General features: G+C 36.9%; 1 protein-coding gene across 1 annotated transcript in view; it reads left to right on the top strand.

Moving 5' to 3' along the window:
• The window catches only part of myo10l3 (myosin X, like 3), a 70,952-nt gene that overhangs the window by 23,149 nt on the left and 20,102 nt on the right, over positions 1–27,701 (top strand). Inside the window, exons 3-20 of the mRNA XM_039683284.2 lie at positions 2,217–2,375; positions 3,240–3,427; positions 3,913–4,047; positions 4,126–4,264; positions 4,348–4,432; positions 4,528–4,634; positions 5,331–5,460; positions 6,626–6,744; positions 8,323–8,469; positions 8,562–8,662; positions 10,408–10,474; positions 11,965–12,057; positions 12,378–12,446; positions 13,817–13,899; positions 15,178–15,286; positions 16,525–16,605; positions 21,009–21,133; positions 21,383–21,497. Coding sequence (XP_039539218.2) covers positions 2,217–2,375; positions 3,240–3,427; positions 3,913–4,047; positions 4,126–4,264; positions 4,348–4,432; positions 4,528–4,634; positions 5,331–5,460; positions 6,626–6,744; positions 8,323–8,469; positions 8,562–8,662; positions 10,408–10,474; positions 11,965–12,057; positions 12,378–12,446; positions 13,817–13,899; positions 15,178–15,286; positions 16,525–16,605; positions 21,009–21,133; positions 21,383–21,497 — 2,052 coding nt within the window. The remainder of the gene's footprint in view (positions 1–2,216; positions 2,376–3,239; positions 3,428–3,912; positions 4,048–4,125; positions 4,265–4,347; positions 4,433–4,527; positions 4,635–5,330; positions 5,461–6,625; positions 6,745–8,322; positions 8,470–8,561; positions 8,663–10,407; positions 10,475–11,964; positions 12,058–12,377; positions 12,447–13,816; positions 13,900–15,177; positions 15,287–16,524; positions 16,606–21,008; positions 21,134–21,382; positions 21,498–27,701) is intronic.

Genomic DNA, 27,701 nt, shown 5'->3' with positions numbered 1-27,701 from the left:
GGCCCCAAACTTTCAAACGTGGTGCAAATTCAGGATTATTATAGTTTTGCAATAAAAAACATTTTATTTTTAGCTTTTCTTTATTTAAATTTTATTTTTGAAAGATTTCCCTGTATGACTGTCACCTTCAGTGTAGTTTTAGTTTTTTTTTTCACTGTTTTTGAGTTTATTTATTTGATTTGAATTGTATTATTTTTGTGCTGCTCAAGTTCAATAATATAAATAAAGTAGTGGCTTTAAATTTCTTAGGGTTTTATCGCCTTATGCCATTTACACAATATATTTTTTTCAGTAGTTTTAGAGTCATAAAAATCGGTTTTACTTTATTTTTTATTTTTTAATATTAGATTTGATATTTGATCTATTAATGAAAATATTTGAATTGTGTTTTTTTTTTTCATAGTTTTTTAGTGGTGACATTCATTTAAGTGCATAATCTTTTAAGAGACCTCATGGGCCATTGTTTGAATACATAGGGTCTTAGACACCCATACACTCGACTCGTACCAACCTAAGGGGCCATTTTTCTGGTCATCCCCACGTAATGATGGCCCTACCTCTTACCACATCCTGTGAATGTTTTATTTAGAAACATTTATTGTAATTTTAAACCTCCCACTTCGCATGTACTGAGTGTTGTTTCAACCTCCAGGCTCTTTGCCCTGGAGCCAGCATCTCATGGAAAGGCATTTGTGGAATTTGTCTCAACAGGAATGTTTCAATTAAACATCCTTGACTTCTTTACTGGATGTTTGCGGATGAATCATATGGCTGGAGCTCATGTATTTTGTGCACAAACTTTGACCCAAAGTGCATCTGGTGTCCTTCTGTGTTGAGAAATGACCCATAGAGAGCAGATTCCTGGTCTGGTCATAAAGATGAGGCGTCACACAACGATAATGTAAACTTTGAGACACATTAACACAGCTATGATGCAACAATGACCTCATTAGACATGAATGAATCAAAGTCATAGCGCCCCCTAGAAATAAACTCACAATGCCTCACACCCGAAACTCTTAATTTGATAAACAGAGCCTCAGGTGGTACTAAACATGGGTTTTGTGTCTCGTATCTCCATATAGATCATTAGCTCAGATGGGGGCAGAGATTCTGCCAAAGTGCTGTTTCCTTTCTGTCATGTCTGATCAATGAATCTCATCTGTCTGGAGACAGGCCTGACGAGCCACAGTGATAACATCATTATTGTATGACATCATTAAATCTTAGTGGCACTTTTTGCTAATGGATTTGTCATCGATCTCAATTATACAACATGTTTTTACGTTGCTTTAACGCATCAAAATAAGTTAAGCAATTTCAATTTAAAAACAAACAAACTGTTTTTATGTTATAAAAGATTCAACTATTTTTTTTTTTTCATTTTTTCAGTAAGTTTAATTAAATTTCAGTTGGAATTACTTAAAAATCCTAGGTGATCCAACTTAATTTTATTTGCTTGTTTTTTTTATTTATTTATTTATCTATTTATTTATTACAGTGAATGTTTACTGATCTGCTCAGAAATGATATCTCTGCTAATATAATTTGAACATTTATTTGGACCTTTACTTAAAGATTTGTGTGGGATGTGTGTTCAACAACAAAGTAAACTTTAGTGGTGGGTTGCATCAGTGAATAATGAATGACAGTGCATTACACCATATACACATGCTTGTTGTCTGTATGATTCAGCAAACAAATCTCAAGAAATCATCAGTGTCAGTTAAGTCGATTAAAGAGAACTGGTTCAAATGCAATGTGCAATGAAGACGTCAGCCTTGTGATTCAGCATAATGCAGCGTGCCCGAGGATTTCTGAGGACAAGTCGTGGAGGAAGTGCTCTGGACAATGAAAGTGAGAGGATCACTGTGAAGATGTCATGGGGGGTATGGTTTCAGGAATGTGAAACAACTTGGCAGAAAGATCGAGCAGGCCCAGACAAATTAGTAAAACAAGCTTCAGGCCCACATGTGTACTCCTTTGAAATGAGCCCTGTCTTGTGCACTGTTGCTTAATAGCAGCATAAATCACAGATAATTTCTTCTTACTCTGGATTTCTAAAGTGTTGTTCAGGAAAGCATATTTAGTTGGTGTACTCCCACTTTCTGGTTAATCTGAGAGCACTAAAATGAATGTCCCAGTTGCTCCTCTGATGACAGCCCTTTATAGTTTGTGTTGATAATGACATGGTTGTGTGTTTTTGTGTGTTGAAGGTGATATCTCTGGATCAGGGTGAGGTGAACAGGCTCAAGGTTTTCCCCATGCATCCCACCAGCATCAGTGGAGTGGACGACATGTCCACTCTGGCCGAGTTACATGAGGCCGCCATCATGCACAACCTCTTTCTTCGCTACCAGAAGGACCTTATTTATGTAAGCGTTTTGCAAAACACCACACACGCACGCACGCATGCGCACACACACACACACACACACACACACACACACACACTAATTATCTTCTAAATACAAATAGGAATTTGATTGCAGTGTTTTCATGTAAAAAAGGGAACAATCTGTACTTTGAGAAATCGTTTGCCTCAAAAGAACTTTGTTCTGTGAAGCTTTAATCTGAGCTTAACTCTGTCCAAAAATGTCCATGTTTCCAATAAGCATGAAATAAATGTAGTAAAAATGTATCCCAAGAACTGGCTGATGATGACAAAAATTTTAAAAATTTAAATAACAGTTTTTCTGCGGATGTATTGTCTTCTAATTTGTATTACTTCTGATGTTAATTTAGCAGTCTGAACTACTTAGCATTCATGGTTTATGATTTTTTTCATTAACATATATATTATAATTTTACTTTTATTTAATTGTCAAACTGAATTTGAACATATACCACAATATGCAATGTTAAACTGACCTGAAAGCATAACAGGTATTTGTAGATTATTAGATAAACCAACAATAATGAAAAAAATAAACATACGATTGAAAATCTGTAGATTTCATTTGAGTGTCAATCAATGAGAAAACATACTATTACGATGTTTTGTAGATCGTAGATGTTATTACATTGATCAGAACTTGGAAACTTTTAGAACTATAAATGATGCAATACAAAATACTGTTATGGATTATTTTTCCCCGGGTGAATGGTGTTAGAGTCAAAGTTAGTTAAATTGTATTAGGCTGGAAAAGTTCAAATGTATCTGGAGCTTTAACAAAATCTCCATTTCGATAGTGTACACTCAAACCTGTATGTTTTGATTGTTGTTCACTCTCTTGCAGACTAACATCGGCTCCATCCTAGCGGCCGTGAACCCTTATAAGCAGATGTCAGGGCTGTATGATGCCGAGGCCGTGGATGTGTACAGCAAACATCATCTGGGTGAACTACCTCCACACATCTTTGCCGTGGCCAACGAGTGTTACCGCTGCCTGTGGAAGAGACACGACAGCCAGTGTGTGCTCATCAGGTAACGTGCTGCTAATTTCTTTTGTTTTTTAAATAAATTAATGCTTTTATTGAGCAAGGACACATTAAATTAATGGAAAATGACATTAAATACATTTATAATGTTTCAGAAGATTACTATTCAAAATAAATGCCGAACTTCATCAAAGACTGTGCCACGGTATCACCAAAAAAAAAAAAAAAAAAAAATGAACTGCTTTCAACATTTTTGACAATAAGAAATGTTTCTTGAGTAGCCAACACACTGAAGACTGGAGTAATGATGCTGAAAATTCAGTCACAGGAATAAATTACATTTTTAAATATAGTAAAACATAGAAAACTGCTATTTTATTATTTACAATATTACCGTTTTTACACCAAACTTTTTAAAGATTTTGATATTTTTACTTAAGTAAGTATGTTACAATATGCGAACCTATAAATCTAGAGACAAATGTGTGCTTGTGTGTTTACTGTGTGTGCTTCATGTGTATGTGTTCTCAGTGGAGAGAGTGGTGCTGGGAAGACAGAAAGCACCAAACTGCTGCTGAAGTTCCTGTCTGTCATGAGTCAGAACTCCACAGGCTCTCCGCTGTCAGAGAGGACCACCAGGGTGGAGCAGGCCATAGTACAGAGCAGGTAATACACACACCACACACACCACACACTTCACACACACAAAATGCTTTAACACCTGTTCCTTCTCTTCCTCTCCAGCCCAATAATGGAGGCGTTTGGGAATGCGAAAACCGTTTACAACAACAACTCCAGTCGCTTTGGCAAATTCATTCAGCTTCACTTCTCTCAGAGTGGAAATATTCAGGGCGGCTGTATTATTGATTATTTACTTGAAAAGGTATCTTTTATTTGTATTTTTAGCCATTTATAGACCTGCAGATGAGCAGCCCTTTGTGCTTTAAAAATGTCATAACATTCCAGAATCGAGTTGTGCGGCAGAATCCGGGAGAGAGGAACTATCATATTTTCTATGCATTGTTGTCAGGAGCTAAGCATGAACACAGAGGTGAGGTTTTAGCTTTTTATACACTTCAACTTTAAATAAGCTGAATCTTTCTCTCTGGCCATTGTTTTTATATTACTCCGTGTTCTCATCCTCAGAAATGTACATGCTGGCTGATTCTCCTGAGGCGTATCATTACCTCAACCAGTCTGGCTGTGTGAAAGACAGAAGTTTGAATGACAAACACCTATATGATAGTGTGATGGTCAGTAAATATTTTGCATGGTCTGTGTTTGACACTGTCCTCGACTCTTAGACAGTTACTTGTCTCATGAACAAACAGAGCAAATGGGCTTTATTAAATGTTCCACTAGAGGGCACCACATCATCTCTTTTCTGTAAACTGTTCAGCACGAAGTAGGGAGAACAAGGGGGTACTTTCCTGTTATCCGGACACCACATGGCCTACCCCTAACTCCGCCCCTAAACCTACCCATCACTGGGGTTAAGACCAATTAGGGACGATGGCCTACCCCTAACCCTGCCCCTAAACCTACCCGTCACTGGGGTTAAGACCAATCAGGGATGACTATAGTTCCGAAATGGTATATGGTGGGGTCCAGATTACAGGAAAGTACCAACAAGGGTTAGTTCACCCCCGAAAATAAAAATTCTGTCATTCACCCTGATGTTGTTCAAATCCCATAAGACTATGTTCATCTCCAGAACACAAATGAAATGTTGTTAAATAAATCTGAGAAATTTGACATGCAACAAAGTTCATAAAGGGATTGGAAAACTAATCCATATGAATTGAGCGGTTTAGCCCTGATTTTCTGAAGAGACTCGACCGCTTTATATAATGAACAGATTTAGGCTTTTATTATGTTTTTATTCTGTAATCTGTATTATAAGGGGAAAAAAGACATGATTATGGCTTTATTTTGTTTAATGACTGTAGGAAGCTTTGAAAGTGATGGAATTCACAGAGGAAGAGATTCGGGATGTCTTCAAGCTGCTGTCTGGGGTCTTACAAATCGGCAACATTGAGTTCATGACTGCAGGGGGTGCTCAGATCACCACTAAAGGAGGTTTGATACAGATCACAGCGTTTGTCTCCATTGTCACATGATCCTTCAGAAATCATTATAATAACCTGATTTGGCGCTCCAGAAACTACTCTTATTGGTTTTAATGTTGTGAACAGCTACTGCTTTCTTTCTAAAGATTATTTGATTAATCTATTTGTAACATTTTAAATATTTTTACTGTTAGTTTTGATACATTTATGCATCCTTTTTGAATAAAAGTATTAATTTTTTTTAACTTTTGAACTGTTCGGTTAAAACTGGAATCTTTACGGTCACAGATTGATCCAGTTCGATTTTTTGGAACATTTCATTTAAAAAATATGTTGAAGACATGCATGAAACTGAAGATTCAATTTGCTCTATGAATATTGACAACATATTATCTCATTATTTGAAATTTGATATTATTGTACGTTTGATACTGACTTAAAGGAATAGTTCACTTTTAAATTAATTTTTGATATGTTTTAGCTAACCTCAAGTGTATCCAAGATGTAGGTGTCTTGTTTTCGCAGTAGTTTCAATTCTGATAATTTTAGGTCAAACCGTTCGTGTCTATCAGTCATATAATGGAGGTCTATGGGGCCCACCTCAAAGAGCATGCACAGAGAAGTCAAAATTAAACATGATTCAATGACTCGTAAATGTAAGTACACAATGATGGCCTAAGACACGAAACGAGCGGTTTGTGTGAGAAAACGAACAGTATTTAATATCGTTTTTACCTCTTGTAACCAAAGCCACAAAGCGCCCGTGCCCTTAGATCACTTGGACGTGGCTGTGGTTACAAGAGGTAAATTCTATTTAAATACTATTCGTTTTCTCACACAAACTGCTTGTTTCGTGTCTTAGACCATCAATGTGTATTTACATTTACGAGTCACTGAATCATGTTTAATTTGGACTTCTCTGTGCATGCTCTTTGAGGTGGACCCCGTCCATACACCTCCATTATATGACTGATAGACAAGAACGGTTTGACCTAAAAATATCAACATTTTAACTACTGCTGAAACAAAGACTTCTACATCTTGGATGCACTTGAGGTAAGCTAAAACATATCAAAAATTAATTTCAAAGTGAACTATCACTTTAATAATAATGAATAATCAAATTTTCCACAGTTGTTGTCAAGGCTTATGCAGTGTGTTTATTTGAATGACAGTGGTCAGTGTGGTCAGCGATCTGCTGGGACTCGACTCCTTTCAGCTGTCTGAGGTTCTGACACAGCGGTCCATGATCCTTAGAGGAGAAGAAATCTGCTCGCCCCTCACTGTGGAACAGGTAAGGAACCAGGACATGCTTTCATTTTTATGATGTTGTATAGTATACTGGCATGTTTAAAAATAAGATGTATCTTTGTTTATTTACATTTTGGAATAAGTTTGGGCAATGGTTTCAAAAAGTCTTATATTTCTGCTACAGATTTTTGTGTGTGTTTATTTTACCCTTCATGTTGCATCATGTCGTGACATGTCTGTGCTGTGCCCTCAGTGTGTCCAGAGACACACTGTTTCTTTCCCGAATCCCCACACTCACCCCAGATTTACTGACAGACTGTCATTAAAAGACATGCTCACACCCATACGCCTGTGTAAAAAGTGTCTTTGCGTGACTTGGTACCATTTCCTGTTTTTTTGTCCCCTCGGATTCCTGCTATAATAACTCTGTGATAAAGATCTCATGAGAAAAAAAAACACAATAGAGGCAGAGTGTGGAGACGGCGGTTAGCAGCCGCCTAATGGGGGCAGCCTACCACACAAATATGCACGGTAAACACAAGAAACAGTCAGTTTAGCTCTAGAGCTCAAAACTTACTCTTTAGAATTTGTCTTTCCCTCAATGCAAGTTCATGGTCAAGGGAATGAAAATCAAAGGCTTGTTTTTGGAAACTGGTTTGAAAAAGGGAGCTAGACCAATGGGTGTGGGTGAAAGTGTGTGCATGCGAAGAATAAAGAGACCCCAACCCACATTATCCCATAAATCTCATCCAGCATGTACTAAGGGCTCTGGCCTTTGTGGCCGACTCGGTAGAAACACACAAGCAATCTTTTCATGAACAAAGACAATGGCCACTAACTCCAGCCTGTGTTAGCGGTCATAAAGCAGGGCCACGTCTTAATGGAGGCCCTTATTCCTCCTCCTCTTTTTCTCATAATGCACTAACACAGTGGCCAGGACCTCAACAGCTGCCATTGGCTGTATCCTGCACAAACAGCCATTCTTTCAGGTCTTTCTGATGGAGCCAACACATAGTTCAGAATCAGGCAGAAGTGTCTCTGACTGATGAGTTATTGTGTTGCTGAAACAATAGATGGGAGTTTAGTGTTCTTTCTTAGCAATAGCAGAGGCTAATTTGCTCCTTCTGTAATTGAACTGAAATTCCAGAAGCAGATATTTTTCAAGAGCTTCCTCACTGTTCCTCACTTTTAATAAAACGAACGGGTCAGATTTAGTGGATGTACTGTATAAGCAGTTCTCACAGTGTGTATCTGTATCCTAGCACTGGTGTAATTCATCACATTAACATGTTCCACTACTGTTTGACAACCTGAAATTATCTTTTTTCTTCCTTTTGAGTATAATTTGAAAACCTTAGTATAGGGTGGTTTAAATATGGCTTAAATGTCCACATACTCATTTGGGGCCGGTATTTGATCCGATCTCAGCTATAAAATATTCAGTTCAAAAAAATGTACAGTTTTTTTAAGATGTTGAAATGTAAATAGACATTTTAGTATTTTGTAATGATCTCTAGAGACATTGCTTTGTTGATTTTATGGTTTTAAATTGCACTGTTGGAGACTAACTAAAGGAAAAGTATCTCTGGATTAATATTTGTCTCTGCCCTGCTGTCCAAAGGCAATTGATTCCCGGGACTCTGTGGCCATGGCATTGTATTCCCAGTGTTTTTCTTGGATCATCACCAGAATCAACCAGAAAATCAAAGGAAAGGACAACTTCAAGTCCATTGGCATTTTGGATATCTTTGGCTTTGAGAACTTTGAGGTGAGAGTTTGTTGAGTTTGCTGAAATGTTCCAGACAGACAACCTGCCGATGGCATGTTGTCATGTTTTTATGACTTTTTTTCCCCCTCCAGGTGAACCGGTTTGAGCAGTTCAACATTAACTATGCCAATGAGAAGCTCCAGGAGTACTTCAACAAGCACATCTTCTCTCTGGAGCAGCTTGAATATAACAGGTTGGTCCTGCCAGTGACCCTGCTTACTGTAGATTTTGACCTAATTTTGCTCTAGAAACCAGCTTAGATAGTTCTACCCTGTCTTTCCAGCCTCTATTTACTTAGATGAAAAAATTAGGCCATAACACCAAAACCATACAATACCAGACATGTACTGAAATCACACACATTTGATGAAAAACTTACTATATAAAACATGCTTTGAACAGATGTATGTCTGTAGTATAAATGCAAACTGGACATACTAAATAAATATGCGTTGACGTGACTGATGGCGTCACTTGCATCGCCTTCCCCCCTTTCCATAAATCCTCTCCCATGGCCTCATGAGATTGTAAAGTATCCATTGGATGCACACTTCAGAATCTCCGTATAAGTATTAGCTCATCTGGATACTTTTCGTCTACTGTTTTTCAAATACTATTAATTCGGACTGGTTTTGCCTTACTAGGGAAGTGTGCATATGATAACAGACATTTGTACTCTGATAAGGGGGTGATACGTATTTAAGTTAGTAACTAACATACTCAGATTGATGAAGATCGTTTTCAAACTGCTCATGCGTAGTGACTTGAAAGAGAAAACTGACTGTAGAAACCAGCAGTACTTACTGGATCGCCCTTTGTGGCCACTCTAAGAATGCAATGAGTGATTGTTTCACATTATGAATTGCACTCTGATCTCAACATATTTTTCAGGCCTTGAGAATCTTAGAGAATCATGCTTATAGTATAGCAATTACTGAATATTGCCACATGCGGTTATCAAAGAACTGTGCAAATAAACTGGATGTTCTATTATTCAGCTAGCTATTAAAATATACATTTAACTAGCTTGTCGTTTCATGGCTGTTGCTCTACCATGACAGTACTTCACCTGAAATGACTGTAGATATATGTGTAACTAATGTTAATGTCTGTTATAGTGAGAAAATTAACCATGTGAGAAACGAGATTCCATTATTGAGCTGTTTTGTGCTAATGTACACAAGAAAACCGACTCTAGAAAATACCACTTTCACCAGGCTAATGTTTACGCTAAGACATTTCACTTCTGAGCCTCATACTTGTGAACAGTGTGTTTCAGGTATTAGTTTTAGCAAACAACAACACATACTCAAACATGTGTACATCCTCTTGACTTCTGAAGTATGTTCCTCACACACAATTTACAAATAAATAAGTGTATAGAACTGGACTGCACATCTGTAATGCATTGACTAGGCATTATTTACGTGCGTATAATATGTCCCCAGAGTTACGTCATCATCAGGACATGAACCTGCTGTGGAAAACCTAAGAGTCCGACACAGGCTGCTCTGTAGACATGTAGCTTCAAGCTATTAGGTGTCACAGAGAGCTCAGGTCACAACAGGGTGAAATCGTATTGAAAGAGGGAGGTGTGACGTGTCCCAGAGGTGTAATGTGACATGATGTACATGACATGGACTGGATCTTTTAGGGCAGAGTGATGGAGAGATAGCAGATTAACTAAGGCAGAGGGTTTCTCTGTCTCTTATTGCTTTAGTGGCTATGGAGGCACTCTGCCAGATGTGTGAATGGGTCTCCTTTTTCCCACACAGTTGTGTTTTTGTGTTGAAATGTGATGGCTGATGGGGGGTCAGCAGAACTCGGTCACAGCTCATTTCATCACATGAACCCTGAGGATAATACCACCTTTGTGTACTTGTGGTGTTGTGATGTGTGTATCTGTTGCTCGAGAGGTTTTCTTTTGTCTCCATACAGGGAGGGGATACACTGGGAGGCCATCGATTGGATGGACAACGCTGAGTGTTTGGATCTGATCGAAAAGGTGGCCTTTTAACTTTTAATGAGATCTCACTGGGACCCTACAGTGCTCATTATAAACTGTTTAATTGTCGATAAACAGTTATAATCTCTACAGTAGTCATTTTCAGAAAGATGGGCTAATTAGATGGTCTACCAAAAGTAAATAGGGGTGGTAAAAGGTAAAAAAAAAAAAAGTAAAAAGGTAAATACAGGTCAAGTACCTGTCTCTTCTCTGCGTCATTTCCTTAACTCTTCGTCTTTATCATTGCCCTCCTAAGTGCAGGGTCAATAAGATATTTATTTTTATTAATGCTTTTATTCAGCAAGGACGCGTTAAATTGATCAATAGAGACAGTAAAGTCATTTATAATGTTACAAAAGATTTCTATTTCAAATAAATGCTGTTCTGTTCATCAAAGAATCCTTTTTCCATAAAAATGTGACACTGAAGATTGGAGTAATGATGCTGAAAAGTCAGCTCTGACATCACAGGAATAAATTACATTTTAAAATATATTAAAATTAGGGCTGGGCAACGATTAATCGCATCCAAAAAAAAAGTTTGTGTTTACAATAATATATAGTGTATAATTATTTTGTATATATAAATACACACACACATACATGTATATATTTAAGAAATAGTTGCATGTATATACTTTATATATTTATACATAATTAATATTATGTGCATAAATAAATATTTTATATATTAAGAACACATTTTTTCTTAAATTTTTATTTTGTATATATAAATACACACACATGCATGTATATATTTAAGAAAAAATGTGTTCTTAATATATAAAATATTTATTTATACACATAATATTAATTATGTATAAATATATAAAGTATATACATGCAACTATTTCTTAAATATATACATGCATGTGTGTGTATTTATATATACAAAATAATTATACACAGTACACAGACATATATAATGTAAACAAAAACATTTTGCATGCGATTAATTGCGATTGCCCAGCCCTAATTAAAATATAAACTACAAGCAATCTAATATAAAAATAGGCTAGTAAATGCAGACTTGGTGAGCATAAGAGACTTGCTGACCGCTATCTTTTGAACAGTAGTGTACGTCTCTAAGAGGTCTGGAACATTCACAATGTAATTGTTTTGTGCATTATCTGCTAAACATATTAAAATTAATTTGCATGCATAACTGTTTTTCTAAAATTCAACAGGGAATTTTTTAGAGATTGCAAATTGTTGTTTGCAAGTTGCTTGTAATTAGGCATAATTTACTGTTATTACTAGAGTAAGTACATGTAACATTATGTAACAAGGACACTGTAAAATAAAGAGTGACTGAAATAATTAGTCCTCTTTCTGCATTGTCACAGAAAAATATCAATTTCTAGGAATAACCTTCATTCAATATTTCGCACAAATGCATGACTACGAATGAGACCCCTGTGGTTAATATAATCCATTTTGTTTGTGGAGAGCCAGAGGCCGTGTGCTTAGATCAGTGTGCTCTTTTCTCAGAAACTGGGCATGTTGGCTCTTATCAATGAAGAGAGCAGATTCCCTAAAGGCACGGACTACACCCTGCTGGAGAAACTACACAGCCGGCATGCTGTAAGTCCTCCTTTTCAAAACACTCACAGACATATGCGCTTTCTTCTCCTCGTCTCATTTCAGATCACAGAGAGTTAATGCCTCTTTAAACTCCCTGATAAAGACCAGCGCTGAGCCGATAGGCACCACCTAGTCACACCCCCACAGCCTCTCACACGCACATGCACAATACGGTAACGTGAGCAGGCTTTCCTCAGGCCCCGGGAACAATGAGTGTGTCCTCGGAGAACCCACATACAGTCTGCCTCGACTGAAGTATCTTTGAGTGTGCATGCTGCAAAATATAATCATTGTGAAATTATGTGTTTCTGCCTCTACAGACAAACCCGTACTACGTGAAACCAAGAGTGGCAGATCACCAGTTTGGTATTAAACATTATGCAGGAGAGGTAATTACATCAACACACAGTGTTATTTTAGTATTACTACCGGTATTATTTGTGAGTTTGGAAAGATTTTATAAGGTCTGCCGAAAGTTGAAATGCATTAAATTGACATCAGACTTTATTTGTTGCTACATGTTGCTACGTTTCGAAACTAACAGCAGGTGGAATGACCATTTCTGTTGATACCGCAAATATTGACCGATATACCGGTCTATCACTATTGCACAGGTGTGATTACCAAGAGGAAGTGAGCTCTGGACTTCCCCAGTCTTCTCACTCTCTCTCATCATCTACCAGTGTCACTTTCAGTCTATAAGAGAGTCTGTTCAGGAGAGTAAGAGAAAGCAGTCAGATCAGTATACTGAAAAAAGTACAGAGAGATGGAAAGTGAAGAGTTGGTTTGCCCTTTCACCATGGGCACTAAATGAAGCCTTCACAGTTTAATGTGCTGGAAACCGCACGGCTAACATGCATTCCCATGAGAAGCATTTGGCATGCTGTCCAGATCCTTCTCTAGTTGCGATTTTTTTTTTTCCCTGACACTTTGCTTTCACACTTCGACTTGCTTTTACTTTTTTTCATTTCAAAAAAATTATCTGTATTTTAGTCTCGTTTAGCAGAAAAAATATCTACACAGATACATTTTTCCTGACAAGCAAGCATTGCATCAGGTTGCATGCTTCTCAGCTAAATATATCTTGTTTTAAGTTTTTTTTTTAAATATATTTTTAATGGAGAACAAGCTGATACTTGTTACAAAGAACAAAGATACTGATTTTTACCACTGTCTGAGATATGCAAGTAGCTTGCAAAATGTCTGTCATGTTCCCACAATATCAATCCAGTCTTTCAAAATGCTTTCAGATCTGCAGAATCTTTAGAATCAGCTCTCTTGGCTAACACAAATGAAAGATCGGACTATGAGCTTTGGATGAATGATCTGTTTACATGAGAGATTGTAATTATCAAGTTGGTGATATAAATACTCCCAGCATGTGTTTTGGATGCTGCATACTCTACAGCTCAAGAGTTTATTTCATGGTGTTAAGACCTGTGGAGGAATCTGTCGCCACGGAGGTCACGACTGAGTAATACTCAACAGGTGACTGCAAATGTCGCTCGATCCAACTCTCTCTCTGGTCTCTCATCAATTGGCTGAAAGTACAGTGCAGGAATCAGAGACTTTTGTGTTTTTTTTCACATAAACAATTCAATTCAGTTCAGTTAGAAATGTTGGGGCAGACTTTTTAAGTTGGCTATATATGCAGTAGGTTTACATAAAGGAGTTATGTAAAAATAAATCTATTAATAAATGGATCAATTAGCATTTTAGTCACTGTACATGTATTTTGTAACTTATCTTTGTGTTTCAGGTATTGTATGATGTGCGTGGCATTCTTGAGAAGAACAGAGACACATTCAGGGATGATATTCTCAACATGCTGAAGGACAGCAGGTGACAAATCATTCATTTCCTTTCTCCTATTTTAAACAATGCCGTGGATCCTATGTTCCAAAGATTTTCCAGACTTGTCATGAAATCAGTGATGCATATACTGTAAATCATACTTCTCATACTGAAAATTTTTTTAACATTGTACAATAAGGTCTCATTTGTTAAATATGAGCAATTTATTTTTAAAGCATTTATTAATCTTTGTTAATGTTAGGTTGTACAAATATAATTAATCACTGTTTGTTAAGAAATACAATGTGAACTATCCGTTTTGATTTAAAGGGATAGTTCGCCCAGAAATGAAAAAAGTCATCATTTACTCATCCTCATCATGTCTTTCCAAACCTGTAATTCCTTCATTCATCTTTGAAAAAAAAAAAAAGGCAGATCTTTTTGATGAAATCTGAGAACTTTATGTCCTTACATTGACAGTCTACTCAACTACCACTATGATGCTTTAAAAAGTTCATAAAAAGATCATAAAACTAATCCACATGAATTTAGTAGTCCAAATTTTCCAAAGAGACTCGATTGCTTTATATGATGAACAGATTGAATTTAGGCTTATTCATAAACATTCATCAACTCACACATCAGTTATAGTAAACAGAAGCTCATGCATGTTTGCTTGATGTGCGAAAACCAATGAGGTTCATTCTCGCATTACGCAGCACGTTTGAGCTTCAGCAAGAACAAATGAAGTTCATTTTTATGTGTTAAGCAGCATGTTTGAGCTTCTGCAATAACCAATGAGGTTCATTCTTGTGTTACGCAGCATGTTTGAGCTAACCCTTGAACTACCCCTTTAAATAATGTATTCGTAAATGTTAAAAATAACAGACTAAGAATAACTACAATAAATGTTGTAGAAGTGTTACTAATGTTACTAACTACTAATTTAGTTAACTATTGTTAACAAATGAAACCTTATTTTAAAGTGTGTTTGCCAAAAAATATATAAGGGTAGTTGACACTAAATATTTTTGACAAGTTGTCTTGTCTTTTAATAGTAAACTGCATCTACTTTATTCTGCTTTTATGAGTTTAAATTAACTAAGAGACTTCTTGGAATATTTACAATTAATGAATTTGTCTTATTTTAGAATCATATCAAATTATCTACAAAAGGCTGTTTAAAAGACTTTGCCATACATTTTCCCATATACATTCCTAAACATCCAACTACCTTGAAGCAGTTGTTGCTGATCTACATTTCTGCTGAAATGAATTATTTCTCTGAGTGATATTATCTCTATTGTGTGTTTACTGTGTCTACAGACTTGACTTCATCTATGACCTGTTTGAGCGTGTTGGTAGCAGGAGTGGAGACGAGACTTTGAAGATGGGCACTGCCCGCCGCAAACCCACCGTCAGCTCTCAGTTCAGGGTAAGACAATGATGTGAATGTCCCATGTGATATAACTAAGTGAAACTACATTTTGAGAGAATCAGGATGATAAGATCGTGAGGCACATGCTCTGTTCCAAAACTTGTTGGCATTGCAGATGTGCTAAAATACCTAGTTTTTACTAAACTCTAGGGCAGGTTCACATCCTTCACATAAAAAGAATGTACTACGACAAACTCTTTAAAAAAAATCCAAGATGGCTGACGAAGCAAGAAGAATGTTCAAAATCGTGTTATACTGTAAGATATGTTAAATGATGGCATTTTCTTGTTGTTGAAGCCATCATTTCAACGTATTTTCTTGTAAATAATTGTTCAACAGCCCAATTCCTGTTTGATTCTGCAGAGAAATGTCCACCAAAGAATCCTGACAATCAAATCGCCACAAAACTTCCGGCAACTCCCATAAATCTCTTTGAATGATGCAGCTCTGCGAGTCCTTAAAGCTATTTTTTTGTTTTCCTGTTTTAATTTGATTATCTCAATCGCAATGCCTCATGAGATTGTTGCTTCAAATCAAAGTTTGTAATGTTTTGATTCACATCATAGCTGGTTGGTGCCTATGTAGACCATTCCAAATCAGTCACTTAATGGGTTTCGTGATAGTTAGGATGCTGCCTTAAAAGAAAGCCTGTGTAGCCAGTCATCAGCAAAGCAGCTCAGTAAGGTTTGGAACGAAGCTCCTGTGTCCTTGTCTATTCTGGGTGGACATTCAAGGTAATGAGTGCAAACCTAGCAGAAACTTTGTTTATTTTTCTGCACTTGTGTGACTGTGTGTGTACCTTGCATGTGTGTGTTTTGTCCCCTTTGTCTAAGTCCCTGTATATCTGCTGGTTTGCGGGGTTACGGGGCTTTGCATGCCATAACTGCCGTGCAGGGGATTTGGCAGCTGCCCTTGTACTGTGGGTCTTAAAGCCAGGGGATTACCCACAAACCGGGTACAAGGGTTTGACAGGGTCTGTGCATGTTCCCCTGTTCCCCTGTCATTAAAGCCAGCCTGGAGCCTCTCAGTCTGAGACTGTGGGACAGAGTGCCAGGTTGAAGGGTCCTTGGTGTGTCTAGGTAAATATGGGCCCTGTCACTGCCTGTGTTTGCCCTATTCAACAGGAGATGTGGGACGGACAAGCAAATAGCAGATCTGGTTGCTTAACTGCCCTTTTGGTGCTGTTACTTTCCTGTGCAGGGGTGTAATTTAGTGTTATTGTAACTGTGTTTCAGGACTCTCTTCATGCACTGATGGCCACTTTAAGTGCCTCCAACCCTTTCTTTGTGCGCTGCATCAAACCTAACATGGAGAAGGTAGGATTGACACATTTTTGTACTGTCCATATCACAATCAACCCATATTTACTTTCCTTATTGAGTCAAACAGACAATAAAACCAATCCTCCAAATGCTTTAATGTCACTTTCAAAGGAATGGTTCACTCCAAAATAAAAGTCTGTCATTATTAATTCATCCTCAAGTCATTGCAAAATGTATCACTTTCTTTCTCCTTTCAAACATTAGCAATTTTGAATGAATGTTCACTCTGCTCTTTTCCATATAGACCATTTTGCAAGACGTAAACAACAATGGTCCAGAAGCACTTCCTGTTTCAGTTTTTTAACACTACATAAAACCTGGGATGAAATACAACCAACAGAACATATAAAACGGAATCAAAAAGTTAAATAAACATCTTTAAGATGTTTTCTTTACATGTGAAATAAAGAAAACAGTTACAAACTGAAACAGGAAGTGTTTCTGGACCAGTGTTGTTTACATCTTGCAAAATGGTCTATAATAAAAATGACCAAAAGCACCTTCAAGTAGTCCATAAAAATTAAATATCTGTAATATTTTGTGGGTGAAATCCAGTCATTTCGCTCAGAATCTGGGATCGGGAGTTTCACATGAGGACGAAAATGTGCCCCACATATATTTAGCTCGTGTTAAAGTTTGCTGTGTGATTCTCACTGATCAGCAGAAAGCTACTTTGATTGAAAGTATGTTTTTGTGTGTGAGCCATGCTTGATGCATCATTACACTATCGGCAATGGACTTTTTTCGGCCTGAAAATTTTATAGTAGCTTTGTTTACGGAACCTACCCAAATCTGAGATATTCACCAACAACTTTACCTTTTACTGTAGATTGTGAATCATATCCAAGCATATTCAAGCAAGATGTGTTGTGCAACGTTACGTATGAAGTCAATAACGTCAAACAGCACTCGTTCCTGTCTGTCTCGTAACCAAATTTCGATGCACCAAATTTGAATATGCAGAAATGCAAATGAGTTTCAAGAGCAATGAGATAAAGACTCTTTAACCCTTGAACATCCACTAGTCATTGTTTTGAAATGATACATTTTTGAAGCAATAGTCTTTCATATCTTTAATATGAGTATTTTGTTTTTTCAAGTATGTAATGTTGCTTTTAAAGTTAAGATTCAGGTCAGTTACTTAGCCTGTGCATTAAATGTCTAAAAGGTAAAAATGTAAGTTTAGACAAATATAAGAAATAAAATAATTGATACATTTTTTTATAATACATTTTATTTATTAATCAATACATTTATAAAAGTGTACCTTTTACATTATATTTAAAGGAAAACATGAAAAACTCATTCAGAAATCATGGTTGCACTTAAGTTTAGGGTCCAATTCTCACTATTAACTTGTTGCTTATTAGTATGCATATTACTAAGATATTGGCTGTTTAGTACTTATAAAGCACATCATAATGCCTTATTCTGAATGACCATATTCTGTATCCTTTAATACTACCCACTATCTACCTTACTAACTATTAATAAGAAGTAATTAGGAGTTTATTCAGGCAAAAGTCATAGTTAAGAGTAAGTTAATAGTGAAAATTGGACCCTAATCTAAAGTGTGACTGAAATCATTTTTAGCAGACTAGCGGCCTCTGCTCATGTTAAAATAAAACTTGCATCACATTCTGGCATCATCTCCATGTGAGAAGCTGTACAGCCAGCAAGTGCTCTGAGTCTGTCCTGTTCTGCTCTGTACATAGAGTCTCTTTGTGCTGATTTGCTCAGAACAGAACGGCCCATCCCCACCGCCAGCACATTCCTACAGCCCAAACCCGCCTGTGCTGGGGTCAGAGGTCACGGCTGCCTGCTTCAGAGAGGAGAATCATACTCCTGACCTGCAGCAGAGGAATGTGGAGATAATGGCCAACAAATCACACAGAGCCAGAGGCAGCCTCTACCCTTCATTATACGATACGGCCGAGCTGTAAAAGTGCTCATTTGAGCTCCTGTATTACTGGAATTATTATGATTGTATTGATTTATCAAGGACTCTCATTTCAGTGGGCTGAGGATCAGGTTGGCGGTTCGTTTGGAGTTGTTATATTGTGATAACTGTCCTCGGGGAGGGGATCTGTGGTCTCGTCTGGCAATCTGCCTGGCTCCCTCTGTCATTCCACACCTTTTCTTCTAACGTTTATGCCACACAACAGTGATCCCTCGCTCATATCACCCCACTTCAGGCCCCTTTATGGACAATTGTAATGCTGCGTACTTCATGTCTAACGCAGGTTGAATGCCCAAATTACTTAGGGAGGCCAGAAATACACCTCAGTGTCCTGTCACATTAGCCTGACATGATCATTTTGGTTGAGATTCTGCTGATTGAAATGAAGGACAAGGCAAAAGTCAGGAGCATGCAGTTAAGCTGCACCAGATGTCCAGGCCACCAACAATGAGCCCCGCTCTCTAACATAGCCATCAAACGGCCTGATGGGACTGTACTGTGTGGGAGCAGCTGAACACCAGGCACTGACGTTACTGATCCAGCTACAGATCGCCACTGAGCATGACGCAACACCTCACACAATAGACATAATCAATCCCAGTTGAAAGCCTCATGACTGGCGTTGGGGTTTCACCCCTATTTCTGCCCACAGACGGCTTTTGTTTTTTTTATGTGACAAATCAAAACAAGCATCTATATTATCTTCCCCTAGGTTACGGTTAAAGTCAAATCAAAACAGGCCCTATAAAGATTTCCAGTCTCACTGCATATGTTTCATCTGGCTTATGTTATCCATAAGATAAAATGTTTGTCTTTGCAATCTTTCATCAACAACTGAAACATCATGTCATACACTGCAAAAATCAGTTTCTTCAGTTTATTGTATTATTTAACAATGATATTGAGACACTACTGCTTGATAGTGATGAATATATATAACAGTAACAGTACAGACATATTGTGTACTTAAATGTTTTTACATTGTACTTATATTTTTATAAATATAACATTTTTAAAATATAAGTACATACATATAAATTATCATTTATAAATATAAATTATAAATACTATACCATTAAATTATGTAATTACATTTAATTACACAGTTGACCTACCCATACCACCACACCTGTCCTAACCTCACATCTCAATAGCAGCAAAAGTGATTTACAATACAACATGAACACAATAAGTACAATGTACTTATTTTTCGATGTAAGTAATATAAAGTGAGACCACTTAGGTCAAGAAGATATTCTCTGATAATAAACCTGGATAAACATTATTTTGATGGTGCCCTTCAGACATTCTGTTAAATTAAGTAACATTGCACCTATGTGTCAACTAACTCTCATTAGAGTATTAGTTAAGTATTAGTAGACTGTTAGGGTTAGTAGAATAAGGAGTTGGGTTTAGTAGAATAAGTGGACATGGACAGTATAGTCTGTATAATGTCTTTTGGGGACCGTCAAAATAAAGTGTTATCAGATATTAAGCAGACAGTCTACGAATATGTGTGTGTATATATATATATATATATATATATATATATATATGAAGAGTTCAGATGCAAAAGCCTCTAAGTGCCATTTGAAATTTTCTTCTAGAATGATCATTTTTATCAAGCTTGTATATTTAAGTTCAGTGATTTCACTTAAATGGCAATGATAATTACCTATTAATTGTTATTTAAGTGAAATTACTGAACTTAAATATACAAGTTTGATAAAAATCATCATTAAAGAAGAAAATTTCAAATGGCATTTAGAGGCTTTTGCATCTGAACTCTTCATATATATATATATATATATATATACTCCAATGAGAGTACAAAAGTACTGATACTTAAAATATTTATATATAATATATTTCATAATATTATAAAGTTAAAATACTTAAAAATATGTGACCCTGGTCAGAAGTAGCACGGTTATATTTGTGGCAATAGCCAACAATACATTGTGTGGGTCAAAATTATCGCTTTTTCTTTTATGCCAAAAATATATTAGGATATTAAGTAAAGATCATGTTCCAGGAATATATTTGGTAAATTTCTAACAGTAAAAATACAAAACATTTATTTTTGTTAGTGAATGCAGGTCAATCGCGAACATGAATGGACAACTTTAAAGGTGATTTTCTCCAGATTCCAGATTTTCAAATAGTTGTATATCGGCTAAATATTAAACTAGGATCAATTTGCTTGGGTAGGAATCCTAGCAAACCATGCATCAATGGAAAGCTTATTCATTCAGCTTTCAAATGATCTATAAATCTAAATAAACAAAATTGTCCCATGTGGTCCAGGGTTGTATATTAGAGAGACAGAGATTATGAATGCTGTTTCTAGTCAATGGACTTCTGTGTAATGGGACCAAAATTGGGCAAAGCCAGTTGACATCCATACTGAAGGACATCTCATTCTGTCTTCTTCCAGAACGCAAATAAATTTGATGCAGATGTGGTTCTGAATCAGCTACGTTACTCTGGAATGCTGGAGACAGTGAAGATCCGTAGAGCAGGCTTTCCTGTACGGAGAACCTTCCCAGACTTCCTCGGCAGGTGAGACACGTGGCCAAGAAACCATCATAAAACCACTGACAGTCCATCAAAATAAAGTTTGAAGCACAAAATCTGTTCCAGATGCCCATTTTTGGAAAGTTGTTTAAAGTCCTTGAAAGCATATTGAACAATTCCAGGGAAGTTTTTCTGAATCTGTTAACGTTTGATCAGGACATTGTTCCCTTACAGTAAAATGAGTGAAGTGGAATGTGTTCGTATGCGTTTAAGTTGTGCCCACTTCCTGTGCAGATACACAATGATCCTGAGGGACAAAAACCACACCGCGGACGAGAGGAGGAAGTGTGCAGATCTGCTTACGAAGTATGACGTCACAAAGAAAGAGTGGCAGCTGGGAAAGACTAAGGTGCGGTTGAATGGCCAACACATGTTCACACACATAGTTTAAAGTAGAAACATAAATAATCTGTACTAGAACTCAGTGCTGGAGTACAATGACTTTGTAAAAGAACTCTTTTTTTCTCAGTTTGAACTGCTTAACCTTTTGTAGTCTGTGGGCTGATCCTTGATATCTATACCTTGTAGTGTTGAGAGAGTCGTATATTTTAATTTAAATCTAAAATGTAAAAAGGGGGGCATTTACAGTATTTACACTCACAAGAATAAGTTTTTGAACCCTTTAAAATGATCTATCTCTGAAATCTTTCATTGAAGTCACAGTATAGACAACAATCCTGTATTTTTAGACAGGATGTCTTATCTTGATGAACATCCAGGTCTGTTTTTGTGAACACAAAAGAAGATATTTTGCAGAAAATGAGATGTGTAACCAAACAGTTAATGGTTCCTGGAAGTCAATGGGTTCCATCAGCTGTTTGGTTACTGAAATACTTTAAAATATCTTCTTTTGTGTTCAGCAGAAGAAAATAATTCAAATAGATTTGGAACAACTTGAGGGTGAGTAAATGATGACAGAATTTACATTTTTGGGAGAACTATCCCTTTATCTTACTCCAATTAGATATGCACTTACTTTTCTGTAAAATGAGCACTCATTGTCTTCAACAAACATGTGAAAAGTACAGCTGTTTGTGTGTTCATTTAGTCAGATTGTGTTTGTCTGCAATTGTGACTTAGATGAAGATCAGGCCACATTTAATGAGTAATTCAAGCAGAAATCCAGATATTTTCAAAGGGTTCACAAATGTATTCTCGCCACTATGGGACTCTGAGGGACTTTTTGTAGTATAACACTCGATATTAACATCATGGAAGTGCCAAATGCATGCTGCCTTTTTCGTGCTAATGTTTTGCAACACTCATAGGGGATTTTTTTTCTTCTCTCTTTATTCTTTCCTCTTTCTTCCTCATACTTCCTCTGCTCTCACCCCCCTAAAAAAAAAAAAAAAACCCTCTCCACATCTTGGTAAGGAGTTTTGCGCTCCCTCACTTTGCTGAAATGACTCATCTCGATCTAGTAGGCCTGAAAGAAGAGTGCAGCACTTTAAGGGCGTTTGGCAACAGGAGCACAGCTCTGAAAAGAACACTTTCTGTTCTCTGTTCAACAGTGTGTATTCATTCTTATCTTGTAATCAGTCAATTATTCTCTCTCTCCTTGGTTATTCTCTGCCACACATTAAATACGGCAGTTCAGTCAGGCTGTTTTTACAGTAAGAGGAGCTCTGAGATTTCTGAGGAACAGGAAGGCACTGTAAATAAAAGGCATTCTTGTGTCCTTTGATTCAGACCACTTTTCTTTAAATTAATTGAATCCAGCGTGCTCTCTGTTATTTCCTTTGGGGTCTTGTGGTTTGTGGCTTTCCTGAGAGCTAGTTTAGGTATCTCTTTATCGGGGGGTCACATTGTTAGCTCGATGGTGCCTTAATGCGGTGTTGCCGTGATTACTTGTGTTTGGGTTTGATTTGAAGCAGAGAAATTATCTCATAAATCAAATAACTTGATTTAATAAGACAGTGATGACCTGTCAGTGCTCCTTATGGTCATGAGTGGGTAATTATGAAGGAAAGCCAATTGAAACTAAACGATTAGATGACTTCAATACACGACGTAATGATCATTATCACAAAATAAACCTGGACATGGTCATTAAGATCACTACATAGTGCATGATTGTATATTATTGCGCTTATTGGATACATATCAAATAAATTACTATAAAAGAAAAGGACATGGAAGTACTAATTTGAGTTTATCAGACAATCAGTCAATGGATGTGCTATTTATTTTACAACACACACACACATACACTCCTATTCAAAATTTTGGGGTGAGCAGTATTTTTGTTATTTTAATTATTAATAGTTTTATTCAGCAAGGACACATTAAATTGATCAAAGGTGACAGAGACATTTATAATGTTACAAATTATTTATTTTTCATATAAATGCTTTTGAACTTTCAATCAAATAATCATGAAACTCACCAATTCCACAAAAAATATTTATCAGCACAACTTTTCAACAGTAATAATAATAAGAAATGTTTATTGAGCATCATATCAGCATATTATAATGATTTATTAAGGATCATGGAGTAATGATGCTAAAAAATCACCTTTGCCATCACAGGAATGAATAACATTTTAATGCACATCAAAATAGTAAATAGTTTGTACAGTATTTTGATGAAATAAATGCAGCCTTGATCAGGATAAGAGACTTCTTTCAAAAACATTAAATTAATCTTAAAGGCCCCAAATTTTGAATGGTAGTGTATATATTGATGAAATGTGTTTTGCATTGCACGGAACATAACATCTGAGATTATTTGATGATTCAGTTAAATGGTACATACAAATATAGTGTAATTGATTTTATGTTTAATAGTCATAAAAATATTTGTGCCATATCATTTCAATTTCATAGAAATTGAAAACCATTTCAGATGGAATGTGCCATGCAATGCACAATACCTCTGAATATATTACTGCCTCAATAGACGATTGAATGTAATGCAGTATTTCTCCTTTAGAATGTTGCTTTCTGTCTCCCACACACACATGTATAAAGACACTAAAACAAATGAATTCAGATACACACACTGGACACGCAGACTCGCTCCCTGCTGAATAGAGTCATGCTTTACAAATTGTTAAACTGTAAAATAGCCTCATTGTTCTGTGGTGGAGTCAGGCTGGAAGGCTCCAATTTGTTCTCAGCACGTCAGAGATCCAATGCACTCAAGGTCAGCTTCTCTAGCCTACAGCTTTCACTGCTCTACCAGACTCCACGATCATACTTGTTAAATAGCCTGTTGCCGTAATGCACCCACGGAAAGCTGACGTCCTCGTGACAGAAGCTGGGCTGATTGACCCCTCCATGCACAGATCTTATCCCGAAATGCAATTTACCCAGCCCTATCCTCCACAAAAGCAATACATCTATTTGCCCCCCACCATCACCAGTCAGTTATGTTGAACCCTTTCTGAAACGACCAGTGCTGCAGCCGAAATACTTCGCCAATACATATGTGGAAATAAGAGTAGTATGTCCAAATTCAGAGTATTGGAAAAACATTTGGCGAAAAGTACCTGGATGACCTACTTCTTCCACCGAGACTCTGAAGTGTGCATCCGATGGACAGTTTACTAGATTTATGAATGGCATGCAGTGAATGACTGTTACTTTCACGCTGGTAGGTCATGTGACAGTAGCAATGTCCGAATTTCATTCATACTATCCATATTCATATTATATAGAACATACTTTTTAATGGTTGTGAAGTATTGTCAAGTTTAAATGTTAGACCTACTCAGATATCTGATGCGGAGCAGTGTAAGTTTGCTATTTTGGATGCTGGTTTTCTAGTGTCCACACAAGATATCATACCTTGTTTAATGTCAACATGAATTACCATTCACAACTCATTTTGCTTCCATAATTAAACATATTTGCAAGTGCAAGATATTAGATATTCAACTAGAAAGTCAGGACCTGTTTTATATCTGCTGGGAATTAATTAAATGTTGAAAGCAGATGTTTACCAAAATAGCCTGATCTATGGGAGTTTGCCTTTGGCGATTGGTTCAAATTATCCAATTTGCCACACTGCATAAGTGACATAAGCAGAGAGGCAGAGCAGGTTATTATATTTTCAATAAACATTACGTAAACTACCAATTTCATCTTTGTAAAAATGTGTGGCAATTAACTCCTCACAATAAGATCCGAACGTTTATAGCAGTGGTTATATTAACATAAATGGGAGAGAACCATCTTGAAGATCCTGCTTGTTTTCTCCTTTAATGTTGGGAACTTTGTGTCCTTTTTGTCTTCATCAGTCAGGAATCTACAGAAAAAAACACAGTCAGGACTCTGGACCAATGTTGTTGTAGTGCAACATGGAGTATTATTAGCAGCCGGGAGAGGAAGATCAGACATTAGGGAGTGCATATGGAGGTTGTTTGATCAGTGTTTAACCATATGTTCCACACATGCTTTTCATGTTGCTAAATACAGTCTCTATTAAAACAGCTTAATGTATTCCATCAATTCTTGTTGATTGATCAAGTTGGCAATCGAATCTCCAGACAATGACCTTTGACTGTGTCCGCCATTGCTGTACGTGTTTGGCTGTCCACTATGTTGTTATCATGGCTCAGGGTCTGTTTTGTTTTATGATTTCATTCAGGAGGGATTGTGATCAGTAGAGAATGCACGCACAATACAGGTCCTCGCGAGCGCTGGAGCTGGCTTTTGTTTGTGGTGTTTTTGTGAGTGTCAGATTTGAGGTGGAGGTGAGGGGAGGGGTGCAAGATCAAGAAAGGGGTCTGGGATTGTGTTTCCTTGCTCGAAACAAAACAACTTGTGTGTAATTATATCCGTGCTGATTGTGTGTTGAGGAAGTGCGATCCCTAGAATCGGGGCTCAGCTTTTTTCTTTGCGTGGGATGGGGGGAAGGATGTGGACGAGGAAACTTCCTCCTGTGTGTGAGTCTGCAGCTGTGCGCCGTGATTACAGGAACATCTGGGTCATCGGTTCCAGGAAATCTCACAATGGGCTTAAATCTGTGGGAGACCAGACGTGACACCGTGTGTAATTGTTAATATTAATTGAAAGAACCTGATTCTGTTAATGGTAATACCACCATATCAGACTAGTATCAGCATATGATGTATATTGGATGCTGCTTTGCTGGTGTTCCCAATAGTCTTCTTCACTAACTTAACAAGTATGATGTCCTTGGGCAGTCAGCTCCACCACCCTGCTATGACCAGCTAAATCTCAGCTCAAGTTTTTAAGCTTTATCAATACCGATAGTAGCATGGAGATTCATGTTGCTATAATCATAGTTTCCATAAAAAACATTAAGCAGCACAACTGTTTTCAATATTGGAAGATGTGACACTGAAGAGTGGAGTAATGATGCTGAAAATTCAGCTTTGCCATCACAGGAATTAAATTACATTTTAAAATATATTCCAAAAGATAACAGTTATATTTCTCAATATTAGTGTTTTTACTCTATTTTTGATCAAATATTTGCAACTTTGGTGAGAATAAGAGTCTTTTTTCAAAAACATTAAAGCAATCTTACTGACCTCATACTTTTTAACTGGAGGTTAGACACTTTACTATACCAAGAGAGGAGTTGTCATATTCATAAATGGCAGAGAACAGCGACTGTCACTGTAGGTCATATGACAGGCCCAATTTGTTTTCATAATACATACATGGACACTATAGTCGATAAGTTACTCATCAAATGCATTATTTGACGGTACACAGATTTAGAAGCAGTTTTTGTTTAAGCAATATATCTATTTTGTAAAGTTATCTATCAGTCATATTGTTGTAGAATGTTTTGCTTAGTGTGTTTGTTTTCACCGGTATTTCTTTAAAGATGCAGTCACTAATTGTTTAGCTAGCATTAGCATTGCTGTTCTTTTGTGTACTTTAAGTACTGACAACACAATGGTGTTAGATGCTGCTCTGCCATCTGTTGACATGGATCAGCATGATTGAGTTTTGAGTTTTATGTAAATTACACTGATACTAGTGAGGTTTAGAAAGTGTCAATAATTAATCCCCTTACCTGTACAACAAAAAAAAAAAAAAAAAAAAAAGAAGAAACAACTTGGCCTCTAGTAGAATTTTCTCTGTTATCAAATATTTCCATCTTGTGGGCTGTATCAATGTTTACGCAATTTTTTTTTCTTTGTTGGTCAGTCGGCCTTCTGGTTTCAGCTCATTTCGGTTCTTTATCCGTGCAGATACTGATTCTTCTGTTGTCTCCACTGGTAATTGTATTAAGTGTGTTTCAGTGTCTAATTTTCACTCTTCACATCACCAAACAACACTATGCTACATCTGCATCTGTAGTCTATACAGAGTTGGCAGACAATGAGAATGAGGTTGAGTTAAAATCTGCAAAGTTCAGCTCCAAACCTGATCAAACACAACCGAACCATGATAATTATAGACAGGTGTGTTGGATCAGGGTTGGATCTGAACTCTGCAGATAGGTGGATCTCCAGAAACAAGATTTATGGCTTTAAGTACTTACATCGAAAAATAAGTACAATGTATTATTGTGTTCCTGTTGTATTGTCAAACACTTTTGCTGCTATATTGAGGTATGATACGGGTAA

Source organism: Pimephales promelas, chromosome 7 (assembly GCF_988280905.1).
Source record: "Pimephales promelas chromosome 7, fPimPro1.hap1.1, whole genome shotgun sequence".
NCBI classification, from domain to species: Eukaryota; Metazoa; Chordata; class Actinopteri; order Cypriniformes; family Leuciscidae; genus Pimephales; species Pimephales promelas.
This window is presented reverse-complemented; position numbering and strand designations above follow the sequence as displayed.